General features: G+C 45.8%; 1 protein-coding gene across 2 annotated transcripts in view; it reads left to right on the top strand.

The window, feature by feature from the left end:
- Positions 1–14,483, top strand: part of marchf8 (membrane-associated ring finger (C3HC4) 8) — a 75,633-nt gene extending 61,150 nt beyond the window's left edge. For both annotated transcript variants that reach the window (XM_085970228.1, XM_085970229.1), the window contains 3 exons: positions 1,293–1,473; positions 3,864–4,011; positions 12,526–14,483. In XM_085970228.1, coding sequence (XP_085826354.1) covers positions 1,293–1,473; positions 3,864–4,011; positions 12,526–12,830 — 634 coding nt within the window. In that variant the 3' untranslated portion in view covers positions 12,831–14,483. The remainder of the gene's footprint in view (positions 1–1,292; positions 1,474–3,863; positions 4,012–12,525) is intronic.
- Positions 14,484–15,034: the final 551 nt, after the last annotated feature.

The following is a 15,034-nucleotide window of genomic DNA, read 5'->3' as shown; positions in this document are numbered from 1 at the left end:
AAAATGGACCCCTTTTTCCAGTAACTCTCTTAGATAAAGCATCCTTAATCCGAAATAACAACAAAAATGCTGGAAAAACTCAGCAGGCCAGGCAACATCCATGGAGAGAGAAACAGAGTTAACAGGCTCGATTTTCAGTGTGCTGTGGAGTCGGGATTGGAGGCGTGCGGGGAGTTAAATTCCCGAAATCGGGGGTCCCGACCCCACCCCGCCTCCATGCCAGTTTTAAAGGAGGCGGGTACCCGCCCTGCACTGGGACCCGCCTACCCGAGGCGGGAAGGGATTAGTGCCAAATAACTGCCTGTTAACAGGTAGTTAACAGGCAGTTTTTAGCCTAATCCCTACTTTTAAGCTTGAACTGTGGGAATCCCGACAGCTCCAAACCACGCCAAGTTGGAGGAGTCCAGTTGAAGGGCTTGGAGGGGTCGAGATGTCGGTGTTCAGGTGAGTGATGTGTGCATGACTGCAAAGATAAGTGTGTTTGGTGTGTCTAAAGTGATTAAATAAGTTTTACATACATTTTCTTACCTTTTCAGCCTTCCTTCCTTTAGGTTTGGGGAGCCCCTCATCTCACCGGCACAGAAAGCAGAATGGCTGCGAACTGTCAAAAGTGACAGCCTGCAGCTTTCTGTGCAGGAGAGATTTCTAACTGAGTCTGTGTAGAAGGACTCATGTTAGAAGTAAGACTGTCAGTGTTTGACAGCTTCAAACAGCTGTGAAACGCTGATAATTCATCTGTCAAAACGTCTTGACAGATGAAATTTCAGTCTGTGACATCACCTGTTGCCGGGTGGCCCTTAATTGGCCTGCTGAGCCCGCTGGGCGGGCTCAACAAGGTCAGTCAAGTTAAAATCGCGTGGATTGGCCGCATCTCGATGGAGGCAGGACTACGACCCCGAAAGTTGTAGTCCCGCCTCCAACCCGACTCCTGAATGAAAATCCAGCCCAACGTTTCAGGCCGAAGACCCTTCGTCTTCGACCTGAAACATTGACTCTGTTTCTCTCTCCACGGATGTTGCCTGGCCTGCTGAGTTTTTCCAGCGTTTTCTGTTGTTATTTCGGATTTCCAGCATCCGCAGTATTTTTGCTATCGCCCTTAATCCTTGCCTCTGTGCTGGCCCTGTAGGTCATAGTTTGCTCCCGTATCATCCTGAAGATAGAGGAAGCTGTGTCGATGTGCAGTGTCGGTCATCGGGATGAGCTGTTGCTTTGGTTTAGAAGTGCTGCCAAGTTCAGTTCAGTGGATCATGGATTGCTGCAGACTGCAATTAATTGGTTCTACTTTTATTCAGAATATGTCACTGTGAAGGAGATGATGAAGGACCCCTCATTACGCCCTGTCACTGCAGTGGGAGCCTCCGATATGTACACCAGGCCTGCCTACAGCAGTGGATCAAGAGCTCGGACACCCGTTGCTGTGAGCTCTGCAAATATGAGTTCATCATGGAGACCAAGTTGAAACCACTGCGGAAAGTATGTATGAAATGAAGCATCGCTGAGTAAATGGCGGCGTTATTGGAGATCGCTAGATCTTCCACTTGGCGTCCGAAACTAGGGGAATTAATATAAGACAGTCACCAAGAAATCCAATAGGGAATTCAAGAGGAGCCTCTTTACCCAAAGAGTGGTGAGAAGGTGGAACTCGCTACCACAGGGAGTGGCTGAGGCGAATAGCAGAGACGCATTTAAGGGGAGGCTAGATACGTACATGAGGGAGCAGGGAATAGATGGATATACAGATAGGGTTAGATGAAGAGGGGTGGGAGGAGACTCGTGTGGAGCATAAACACTAGCATGGACCAGTTGGGCCGAATGGCCTGTAAATTCTATGTAATCTGCCTATGTAGCAAAATTCATCCGAGAATGTTAAATAGAGAAGATCGATGTGAGTTAACGCAACAAAGGACCATCTTTTGAAAAGCCTGTATGAAGATGGCACATGCTCTGAGTGGAGGGGGTGTACAGGGGGCGGGGGGGGGGGGGGCTCGGTCATCATATCAATGGAAGAGCAGAGCTTCTTCTCTGCTAACCATTGTGTATATGACCCCATCCAGAGTTCACGGGGTCAGACTGTAAAGTGGGTGGGCGCCCGTGCCATTAGCGGTATAGCTGGGGTGTCTGCTGTGTTTTTGGCTGGGGGCGGGTGTGCGGATATAGCGGCATTAGGCAGTCGCTGGGGACCAGTGCCTGTAGATCCAGCCGAAGATGGCCATTTTCCAGGAGGGAAACTGGTCTTTCTCCCTTTGGTGGGCCCCTGTCCCCCCCCCCCCCCCCACATTAAAGTAATGTACGCCCGCCTGAAGCAGGCACACAGTAAGTTGGGGGAATCAGAAGCCATACCGGCAGGAATTCTGTGGGACACGTCATCCTCACCAGTCTCACCTCTTTATTTTCTTCACGCCATCTGGAAAGGGTGTGGGCACAAGAAGTACCTGCCCCACTCCGCCTGAGGGAACCCCTGGCACAGGGCAAACAGGGCGGCGACCCAACGCCACTGGGCCCTGCCCCAATTTCTGCCTCTGATAATGTCCTCGGGAGGGCAAAATTCCTAAGGGCTCATGGCATTACATCAAAGAAGAGCAGGAGACTTCTCCTTGGTGTCCTGGCCAATGCTTATCCCTTAACCAACATCACTAAAAAACAGATTACCTGGCCATTAGCCCATTGTGGGATCTTGCTGTGCACAAGTTGGCTGTGTTTCCCTACATCACAACAGTGACTACATTTCTAAAATTCTTAATTGGCCGTGAAACCCCTTGAGGTTGTGAAAGGTGCTATAGAAATTCAAGTTTATCACAGAATCACAGAATCACAGAAACCCCACAGTGCAGATAGAGGCCATTTCGGCCCATCGAGCCTGCACCGACACATATCCCACCCGATCCCCGTAACCCCACGTATTTAATCCCCCTAACACTAAGGGTCAATTTATCATAGCCAATCAACCTAACCCGCACATCTTTGGACTGTGGGAGGAAACCGGAGCACCCGGAGGAAACCCACGCAAACACGGAGAGAATGTGCAAACTCCACACAGACAGTCACCCGAGGCCGGATTCGAACCCGGGTCCCTGGCGCTGTGAGGCAACAGTGCTAACCACTATGCCACCGTGCCACCTTTTACTCCTTTTTTTTTTCTTTTTCTCTTTTCTTTTTTCTTTTTCTCCTGCAGAGCGTGTGGGAGGAAAGCCTGTCCTCCGAACAGGGCAAATGGACCCGGTTAGAGAGCCAGGGAGATGATGCATCATTCGCCCAACATGCCTCCCACTTCACGCAGATCCGATCAGGATCCGAGTGGTGCAAGGATTGAATTTATGTTCGTCCGTCACTCGATCACAAAGAGAACTTGCCTATATAAAGCACCTTTCACGCACACTCTGGACTGCCCAAAGTGTTTCATAGTCAACGAAGTACTTTTGAAGTGCAGTCAGTGCTGTGACATGGGCAAACATGACAACCAATTCGCGCACAGCAAGGTCCCACAAACAAAAATGAGACAAACAGCCAGATAATCTGTTTTAGTGATGATGGCTGAGGGGTAAATATTGGCCAGCACACCGGTGAGAGGTCCCCTGATTCGAATAGTGCCGTGGGAATCTCCACCTACCTGGTCAGATAGATAGAGCTTTGATTGACCCCCTCAGTACAGCACTGAAGTGTCAGCCTATGTGTTTAAGTCTAGGAGTGGGGTTCAAGACCATGATCTTCTGGCTCAGGCCTGAGAGCGACCAACTGAGCCAGGCTGTGTGTCAATGGGTTCGTGCTCGGTATCACTCCATATCTAGCATAATAAATGTGAAGTTGGATGGAGTGTGTGTTGTGAAGCCCAATAAAGTCTAATAGTTGTCACCTTCCTTACACAGTGGGAGAAGTTGCAGATGACTTCAAGTGAGAGGAGAAAGATACTGTGTTCAGTAACGTTCCATATCATTGCAATCACCTGTGTGGTCTGGTCACTATACGTCCTGATTGATAGGACAGCTGAGGAGATTAAACAAGGTCAGACCAGCGGTATGTACAATTCTCTCCTCCCCATGATCTTCGCAAAGTCTTTTATACATTCAGAAATCTCTCACCTTCCATGCATGAATTTAAATTACATTTTCTAAGTAGGTCCGATTTTAACTTTAGGCCTGTTTCTGGTGGGTGAGCAGGGGTGCAAGTTAGAGACCCACCCGCTGCTCCAGAGATGAGGCCCCGGGGTATTTTAACTCCCAGGCCTCATTTAAACCCCGCCGGCCGGGAAGTGGGTGGGAAGCGGTGGAGAATTGCACGGTCCGGAGGGCGCCCACTGACGCCAGGCGGGCGGCGGGATCGGCTGCTGAAACCGTCTTGCGTGGGCTCGTGACGGGGAGGGGGGTGGTACGGACTGCGCAGGTCAGCCAGCAGGGGAGGCCTAAACTTTCCTTGTGGGGCCTAGTGCAGAACTCGTGCTCCTCCAGGATCCATTAGGAAAGGTTTTTAAAACAAAAACTATGTTTTTGGGCCTTTTCTGGCCTTGATCCTCTTCCTCCGCTTTCTGCACCTGGCAGGAATCTCACCTGCCCAGGGGGCTCAGAGGGCTGTGAATGCTGAGAATAAGGGGTCGGCCATTTAAGACTGAGATGAGGAGGAATTTCTTCACTCAGAGGGTGGTGAATCTTTGGAATTCTCTGCCCCAGAGGGCTGTGGATGCTGAGTCTTTGAGTATATTCAAGGCTGAGATCGATAGATTTTTGGACTCTAGGGGAATCAAGGGATATGGAGATAGGGCGGGGAAGGTGGAGTTGAGGTCGAAGATCAGCCATGATCTTATTGAATGGCGGAGCAGGCTCGAGGGGCCGTGTGGCCAACTCCTGCTCTTACTACTTATGTTCTTAAGGACCCTGCCAGCTTTAGGTGACTGTCCTTGCTGCCTGCTCAGTTGAAATCGGGAACTGCCAGTTCCTGGTGCCTCCAGGGCAGGTGAGTAACCTGGGCGATTTAAACTGTCCACCTGTCTGATTTCTGCCGGCGGGAGAGGGTTAAAATTGCCCCTTCATTCTTGTTGAGGTCATTTATTTTGGGTCACATATTTACAAATAAATCCGTTTAATTTAAGATAATTGTCAAAAGAACCAGGTGAGAGATGAAAAATCTTTTTAAGCGGTGAGTTGTTGTGATCTGGAATGCGCTGCCTGAAAGGGCGGTGGAAGCGGATTTAATAATAACTTTCCAAAGGGAATTGGATAAATACTTGAAAAGGAGGAATTTGCTGGGAGATGGGGAAAGAGCGGGAGAGTTGGGACTTTCAAACAGCCGGCACAGGCACGATGGGCCGAATGGCCTCCTTCTGTGCTATAAGCTTCTATATTCCTAGCTATACTCTGAAATATCTTTGTACAAGGGTCACTGGGTTTTGGTCTCATGGTTTTGAACCAGGCGGTTCATGTTTTTTTGGGGGACGGGGGGTACTTGTGACAAAAATGCTTCCGTTTCACCGACGGTAGATTGTTAAACTGACTGTGGGCCTCTGTGAAACATCTGATCCCGCATATTTAAATTGGACGCCCCATCGCGTACCTGTAAACGGGGCAACATCAAAACAGTTGTTCACGTGACCCCGGGGGTTTTGTGGATGCACTTCCGGTTTGGACTGGCAAGAGCTGTCACCCTGAGTGCTCATCACTGGCATCGAACTTCACGATGCCACAGTTTACCCTGCAGTGTGGTTCCTTCTCTGGCGCCATTTGACAGATATTAAAGAATATTTGGGCTGGGGGCAGAAGATGGATACCAGAGCCTAGTGGTTATGGTACTCGACTTGTAACCCAGAAGATCCTGAGTTGTGAAATTGAACTCCCTACATCTGGTAATTTGTGGGCTGGTACCAGAAAAATCACCACGAAAGCTGCCGGGTTGTTGTACAAACACGACTGGGTCACGAATATCCTTCAGGGAACGGAACCTGGCACCCCGACCTGGTGTGGCCTACCCATGACTCCAGTCCCACCCTATGTGGCTGACTCGTAACAACCAGGGATGGGCAATAAATATGGCCTTGTCAATGCTGCCCATGATCCAAGGGACAGGTCCGGCCACAAACAGCTGGGCAGGGCTTTCCTCAAACCTGCAGACCATTGATGTATCTGATTCGACCCCCAGCCCGTGTTGAGTGAGGTATCTCATCTGGGTGGTGTTATAATTGGCGTACAGTACAGTACTACTGGTGGGTACAGGTCTGTTACTGTAACACTGGGGTACAGTACTGGTGGGTACAGGTGTGTCACTGTATAACACTGGGGTACAATACTGGTGGGTACAGGTCTGTCACTGTATAACACTGGGGTACAATACTGGTGGGTACAGGTCTGTCACTGTATAACACTGGGGTACAATACTGGTGGGTACAGGTCTGTCACTGTATAACACTGGGGTACAATACTGGTGGGTACAGGTCTGTCACTAATACCGGGGGTACAGTACTGGTGGGTACAGGTCTGTCACTAATACCGGGGGTACAGTACTGGTGGGTACAGGTCTGTCACTGTATTACACTGGGGTACAATATTGGTGGGTACAGGTCTGTCACTAATACCGGGGGTACAGTACTGGTGGGTACAGGTCTGTCACTGTATAACGCTGGGGTACATTACTGGTGGGTACAGGTCTGTTACTGTAACACTGGGGTACAGTACTGGTGGGTACAGGTCTGTTACTGTATAACATGGGTACAGTACTGGTGGGTACAGGTCTGTTACTGTATAACACGGGTACAGTACTGGTGGGTACAGGTCTGTTACTGTATAACACTGGGGTACAATACTGGTGGGTACAGGTCTGTCCCTGTATTACACTGGGGTACAGTACTGGTGGGTACAGGTCTGTCACTGTATAACACTGAGGTACAGTACTGGTGGGTACAGGTCTGTCACTGTATTACACTGGGGTACAGTACTGGTGGGTACAGGTCTGTCCCTGTATAACACTGGGGTACAGTACTGGTGGGTACAGGTCTGTCACTGTATTACACTGGGGTACAGTACTGGTGGGTACAGGTCTGTCACTGGAGGCCATGGTGTGGGAGCAGCAACGTGTATTATGGCATCTTCAATGAAGAAACATCTACTGAGTGTTTAGTTTTCCAAAACACATCAGGCTGTGTGTTAGAGCTGGAGATGTGACCAAAGGGATGGTCAGATAGGCAGGGACAGTGATGAGAGGTGGAGGGATTAGTGAGAGATTTCCAGAGAGTGGAATCGAGACAGTTGGAAGTCCTGCTACCAATGGTGGACTGGAATGAAAGGATGGCAGAATTGGCAGAGTGAAGGGCTCAGGACAAGACAGGAGCAGGTTATGGAGGTAGGGTGGGCCAGGCCTGAAGACCTACAGGGATTCACGAATGAGGATGTTCAAGGGGACAGGGAGTTTGAGTTGGCAAGGATTGGCTCCATGGGCCTGTGGGACATGGTGCCGGATGGGACAGGGGCGACTTGTGGGAGTCGAAGCTTGTGGACAGTGCAACATGGGAGGTCGACATGTGAGAGATCAGATGTGGAGGTGACAAAAGCATAGGATCAGTGCTTGGGCTTCAGCTATTCACAATCTACATGAATGATTTGGATGAGGGGACCAAATGTAATATATCCAAGATTGGTGATGATACAAAGCTGGGTGGGAATGTAAGTTGTGAGGAGGATGCAAGGAGGCTTCAAGGGGATATAGACAGGCTAAGTGAGTGGGCAAGAACATGGCAAATGGAATGTAATGTGGAGAAATGTGAAGTTATCCACTTTGGTAGGAAAAATAGAAAAGCAGAGTATTTTTTAAATGGTGAGAGATTGGGAAATGTTGGCGTTCAGAGGGACCTGGGTGTCCTTATACATGAATCACTGAAAGTCAACATGCAGGTACAGCAAGCAATTAGGAAAGCAAATGGTATGTTGGCCTTTATTACAAGAAGATTTGAATATAAGAGTAAAGACGGCTTACTGCAACTATATAGGGCCCTGGTGAGACCACACCTGGAGTATTGTGTACAGTTTTGGTCTCCTTACCTAAGGAAGGATATACTTGCCATAGAGGGAGTGCAACGAAGGTTCACCAGACTGATTCCTGGGATGGGGGGATTGTCCTATGAGGACAGATTGAGTAGACTGGGCCTATATTCTCTAGGGTTTAGAAGAATGAGAGGTGATCTCATTGAAACATATACAATTGTTACTGGACTTGACAGGGTAGATGCAGGGAGGATGTTTCCCCTGGTTTGGAGAGTCTAGAACCAGGGGTCACAGTCTCAGAATAAGGGGTCGACCATTTAGGATTGAGATGAGAAATTTTGTTCACTCAGAGGGCGGTGAATCGCTGGAATTCTCTACCCCAGAGGGCTGTGGAGGCTCAGTTGTTCAATATATTCAAGGCAGAGATCGATAGATTTTTGAATATTAAGGGAATCAAGGGGTATGTGGATAGTGCAGGAAAGTGGAGTTGAGGTAGAAGTTCAGCCATGATCTTATTGAATGGTGGAGCAGGCTCGAGGGGCCAAGTGGCCTATTCCTGCTCCTATTTCTTATGTTCTTATCAAGGCTCATGGTTGCAGTGGGAGTGAAAACATACGAATTAGGAACAGGAGTAGGTCATTTGGCCCCTCGAGCCTGCTCCGCCATTCAATAAGATCATGGCTGATCGAATCTTGGCCTTACCTCCACTTTTCTGCCTTGACTCTCCTGTAGTTCAAAAATCTGTCTATCTCAGCCTTAAATATATTGAATGACTCCGCCTCCACCGCTCTCTGGGGAAGAGAATTCCAAAGATTCACGACCCTCAGAGAAGAAATTTCTCCTCATCTCCGTCTTAAATGGGCGACCCCTTATCCTGAAACTGTGCCCCCGAGTTCTAGATTCCCCCACGACAGGAAACTTCCCCTGAGCATCTACCTTGTCGAGCCCCCTCAGAATCTTATGTTTTAATAAGATCACCTCTCATTCTTCTAAACTCCAATGAGTATAGGCCCAACCTGCTCAACCTTTCCTCATAAGACAACCCCTTCATCCCAGGAATTAACCTCGTGAACCTTCTCTGAACTGCCTCTAATGCAAGTATATCCCTCCTTAAATAAGGAGACCAAAACTGTACGCAGTACTCAAGGTGTGGTCTCAACAACGCCCTGTACAGTTGTAGCAAGACTTCTCTACTTTTATACTCCATCCCCCTTGCAATAAAGGCCAACATTCCATTTGCCTTCCTAATTACTTGCTGTACCTGCATGCTAACTTTTTGTGTTTCATGTACGAGGACCCCCAGATCCCTCTGTACCGCAGCATTCTGTAGCCTCTCTCCATTTAAATAATATTTTGCTTTTCTATTCTTCCTACCAAAGTGGATAACCTCACATTTTCCCACATTATACTCCATCTGCCAAATGTTTGCCCACTCACTTAACCTCTCTATATCCCTTTGTAGACTCTGTGTCCTCCTCACAACTTGCTTTCCCACCTATCTTTGTATCGTCAGCAAATTTGGATACAGTACACTCGGTCCCTTCATCCAAGTCATTAATATAGATTGTAAATAGTTGAGGCCCCAGCACTGATCCCTGTGGCACCCCACTAGTTACAGTTTGCCAACCTGAAAATGACCCATTTATCCCGACTCTCTGTATTCTATTAGTTAGTCAATCCTCTATCCATGCTAATATATTTCCCCCAACACCATGAGCTTTTATCTTTTGCAGTAACCTTTTATGTGGCACTTTACCGAATGCCTTTTGGAAATCCAAATACACGACATCTACTAGTTCCCCTTTATCCACCCTGCTTGATACATCCTCAAAGAACTCTAGTAAATTTGTCAAAAGCAATTTCCCTTTCATACAACCAAACAGAGTCAACATGGTTTTATTATGATTTTCTAAATGTTCTGCTACTACTTCCTTAATAATGGATTCCAGCATCTTCCCAATGACAGATGTTAGGCTAACTGGCCTATAGTTTCCTGCTTTCTCTCTCCCTCCTTTCTTGAATATGGGCGTTATATTTGCAGTTTTCCAATCCACTGGGACCTTTCCAGACTCTAGGAAATTTTGGAAGATTACAACCAATGTGTTCACTATCTCTCTGCAGTCATTTATTTTAAGACCAGAGGATGCAGGCCATCAGGTCCAGGGGACTTGTCCACCTTTAGTCCCATTAGTTTGCCTAGTACTTTTTCTCTAGTGATAGTGATTGTTTTAAGTTCCTCCCTCCCTTTTATCCCTTGATTTTCCACTATTATTGGGATGCTTTTAGTGTCTTCTACTGTGAAGACAGATACAAAATAGTTATTCAAAGTCTCTCCTTGTTTCCCATTATTAATTCCCCAGTCTCCTCTTCTAAGGGGCTAACATTTACTTGAGCTACTCTCTTCCTTTTTATATACTTGTAGAAGCTTTTACTGTCTGTTTTTATATTTCTTGCTAGTTTACTCTCATAATCCTCTTTATTTTTTTTAGTCATCCTTTGTAAGTTTCTAAAAAATTCCCAATCTTCTGGCCTACCACTAATCGTCGTAACATTGTATGCCTTTTCTTTTAATTTGATACCCTCCTTAACTTCCTTAGTAAGCCACGGATGGTTCATCCTTCTCATAGAGTCTTTCTTTCTCACTGGAATATATCTTTGTTGAGAGTTATGAAATATTTCCTTAAAATTCTGCCAATGCTCATCTACCATCTTAACTTTTAATCTATTTTACCAGTCCACTTTAGCCAACTCTGTCTTCATATCCTTGTAATTGCCTTTATTTAAGTTTAAGACACTAATTTCAGACCCAAGTTTCTCACCCTCAAACTGAATGTGAAATTCTATCATGTTATGATCACTCTTCCCTAGAGGATCCTTTATTATGAAATCATTAATTAATCCTGTCTCATTACACAGTACCAGATCTAAAATAGCCTGTTCCCTGGTTGGTTCCACAACGTACTGTTCTGAGAAACTGTCCTGAATACATTCTATGAACTCATCCTCAAGGCTAACTTTGCCAATTTGATTTGTCCAATCTATATGAAGCTTAAAATCGCCCACGATTATTGCAGTCCCTTTCTTACAAGCCCCCATTATTTCTTGGTTTATACTCTGTTCCACAGTGTAGCTATTGTTAGGGGGCCTTAAACAACTCCCACCAGTGACTTATTTCCCTTATTATTTCTTATCTCCACCCAAACTGATTCTACATCTTGATCTTCCGAGCCAAGATCATTTCTCACTACTGCACTGATCTCATCCTTTATTAACAGAGCTACCCCACCATCTTTTCCTTTCTGCCTATCCTTCTGAAATGTCTCATACCCCTGAATATTCAGTTCCCAGCCTTGGTCACCTTGCAACCACGTCTCTGTAATGGCTACCAGATCATACCCATTTATTTCTATTTGTGCCGTCAATTCATCTATCATGTTACGAATGCTGCGTGCATTCAGATAAAGAGCCTTTAATTTTGTCTTTTTACCATTTGTCCCTGTTCTGACCCTATTTGCTGGTGCACTCTTATGCTTGTACACTCTGTCCCTTCTTTGCACACCCTGGTTATCATTACCCCTATTGCTACCCTGCACTATTGCCTTGTCCTTTCTCTTTAACTTTCTAAGTTTCCCCTCACCTGAACCTTCCCCCCCACTATTTAGTTTAAAGCCCTATCTACAGCTCTAGTTATTCAATTCGCCAGGACACTGGTCTCAGCATGGTTCAAGTGAAGCTTGTCTCAACGGAACAGCTCCCTCTTTCCCCAGTACTGGTGCCAGTGCCCCATGAATCGAAACCCATTTCTCCCACACCATTTAGACAGGAGCTGAGGTGGTGACTGAGATACTGAAGTGATGAATTGGGAAACACTAGTTAGGCCACAGCTAGAGTACTGCGCACTGTTCTGGTCGCCACTTACAGGAAAGATGTGATTGCACGAGAGGGGGTACAGAGGAGATTTACAAGGATGTTGCCAGGACTGGAGAATTTTAGCTATGAGGAAAGATTGGATAGGCTGGGGTTGATTTCTTTGGAACAGAGGAGGCTGAGGGGAGTCTTAATTGAGGTGTATAAAATTATGAGTGGCCTAGATGGGGTGGAATGGAAGGACATACTTCCCTTAGCAGAAAGATCAATAACCAGGGGCCATAGATTTAAAGTAATTGGTAGAAGGATTAATGGGGAGCTGAGGCAAACTTTTTTTCACCCAGAGGGTGGTGGGGGTCTGGAACTCGCTGCCTGAAAGGGTGGTAGAGGCAGAAACCCTCATCGCATTTAAAAAGTACTTGGATATTCACTTGAAGTGTCATCACCTACAGGGCTACAGATCAAGAACTGGAAAGTGGGATTAGGCTGGATAGCTCTTTTTCGGCCAGCACAGACACGATGGCTGAATGGCCTCCTTCTGTGGCATAAATGTCTATGATTCTATCTATGAACTTCACTAAAGAAGAGTGTCGCACACTATAAAGATTTATTTCCCCCCCACCCCCTCTGTGCTTATCATTAACGAAGAAGCACAGCGATGACATGGTACTAATAAAGTGTTCTTAATGTGTCTCTGCAGGTATTTTGGAGTGGCCATTTTGGACTAAGCTGGTGGTTGTGGCAATCGGGTTCACTGGGGGACTTGTGTTCATGTACGTCCAGTGCAAAGTATACGTGCAACTGTGGAAGAGGCTGAAGGCGTATAACAGGGTCATTTACGTACAGAACTGCCCAGAGACCAGCAGGAAGAGCGCAGCAGAAAAACCGCCACTGATGGAGCAGAACTTTGAGAACAAGGAGGCCCCTTCAGTTCAACGGTCGGAGATTAACTCTCTGCATTGCACGGAGCCTGAGCATTGTGGGGTGGGAATACTGAATGTCTAGAGTTTACACTACATCGACTCTCACCCTCTCTCTCTCTCTGTCTCTCTCTTTCTCTGTAACCCTAAAGTCTTGTCGCAGCCAGTGGCAGAGGGTGAGATGGGCTTCTGATATTTGGAAACCCTGTTTCTTTAGATTGAGACTTCAAGAGATAAGTACTACTGAGGCGGCCACTCGCTGACATCACTGCGATCCCAAACAAAGACTGCGTTTCGCCAGTGACTTTGCAAAAAAAAAAACCCACAATACCGGAAACACCGAGTTCAGTAGCAAATCAGCACTTTTAACGAGTTTTTTTTGTTTTAAGATTGTGTTCTGTGAGAGTAAAAATGTTTAGCTCTAAATCAGATTGTATGAAAATCGCTGTCCCAATACCTTTTATTTTACACTGAAGAAAAAAAAATAGTTTTCAAAGAAAATCGTAGTATCTGTGGAACAGGGACAATTAAACCACAAGGCAGTCAGGGTTTATTATTTTCAATTATTCTTTCAAAGATTTTAGACCCAAGACAGTCTCACTGGCAACATCTCGAAGTGCAATTATTCCCCTGTTTTTGTTAAATTGTTTTTTTTAATATTCTGGTGTTTCCATATTTAGAAACCAGCTCCTTTTTTATTTTATATTTCCGCTTTGTTTTGTATATTATTATTTATTGGGAAAAAATGTGTAAAAAGATGCACTTGGGAAGGCTGGGCTCAGACCTGATTTCCTTTTATATGCAGGTTTGTTATTTAGTCATGTTTAAGCAACAGAGAAAGGGAAACAATTACTACTTCTATAAGTTATTAATATAAATTTTAAGATGTCATTTATTTCTATTTGTTTATAAACATAGCACCTTTTTGCATCTAAAGTTTCTAAATTTGTATGCTCACTTACCACCAACCTTTGAACTCCAGGCACAATATGACCACTTCCCACTGACCTTTGAACTCGAGGCACAGTACCTTTTGGGTAGACCGTACATTCAAAATGGCTGAGTTATCACCAGTACTGCGGCGCTATGGCAACTAAAGCCAAACCCCATTTTGTTCCCGGGGATCCCGGAATGATGACCGTTTTTGAGGGATCGAATTCCACGGCTCCATCCATTTTTGCCATGACAACCATAAATTAGCATCCTTGTTTATCAGCAAACCCATTTTCTTGTAAACTCGGAAATTGTGTGTTTTGTTTTTAATTGAACTGTTCTCCAAAAAAAAATTACATTTAACAGCACAAAAACAACCAGCTATCACTACTTGGAAAAAGATTCACCAAAAAATATGCTCGCGACTTTGTTTTTAAAAAAATACACTGCAACTACAATCCAGCCAGTAAAACCAACCCGTTGAGGATACTGTCTTTATCACCACAAGTGACACTTGCCTGTATTTGGAATTCCGTGTTTTACTTTAAAATATTTTTAATTTAAATCCGAGGCTTCTTTTGAACTGATGCCCACGGCTGTTCAAGGAGTGGTCAGGGACACTTGGGGATTAGAAACTCCACCTAGTTAATTAGTTGGGTGAAAGGAATTTCTTGGTGCAGTCACTTGTACTGTATTTAAAATGTATAGTTTTGTATTTCATTGTGTTCTTTTTCACAGTACAGTATTAAATGTATAGTCGAATACATTGTTGCATAGTTTCCCAATAAACTTTGACTTTGTTTTATGTGTGTGATTGATCCGAGGTCTTGGATAGGAATTCAGGTTGACGATCTGAATCTTACTACGTAAAGAAATTGGTGTGGAATAGAAAACTAGCAACTCTTCTCTCTCTTTCCTCTCCCTTAGTTTTGTCCTCTGCAGGGACTAACTAGATGGTGCAGGGTATTCAAGGCCGAATGGCCTCCTCCTGTGTTGTAATTTCTATAATTCTGTGACAACTCTCCTTTTATTGAGTCTGAGCTCGGGGAGTCTGAACTGCTGAGTGTTTCCAGCATTTTCAGTTTGTATTTCAGATTTCCAGCATCCCGCGGTATCTTGCTTTTGTTTGAGTGGTTTAGAAATGTTGGGGCTGAGCTGAGTTTAGGATGATGTGCCCTGTGAGAAGTGCCCCAAACACCGAGCCCGCCCTCGGTATTCCTTCTTTGCCTGCTCACGGGTGGTCTCCTGGTCCTTGAAACTTCTCGTACAACCCTGGCGCAAAACCACGAGCCAAGATACTCAGGTACAGGGGACCCAACCTTGATGAGGTAAATGCAATAACATTTGCAGATGTCA

The sequence above is a fragment of the Somniosus microcephalus genome, chromosome 29 (assembly GCF_052327205.1).
Source record: "Somniosus microcephalus isolate GS21.2 chromosome 29, FLI_Smic_1.0, whole genome shotgun sequence".
Taxonomy (NCBI): Eukaryota; Metazoa; Chordata; class Chondrichthyes; order Squaliformes; family Somniosidae; genus Somniosus; species Somniosus microcephalus.
This window is presented reverse-complemented; position numbering and strand designations above follow the sequence as displayed.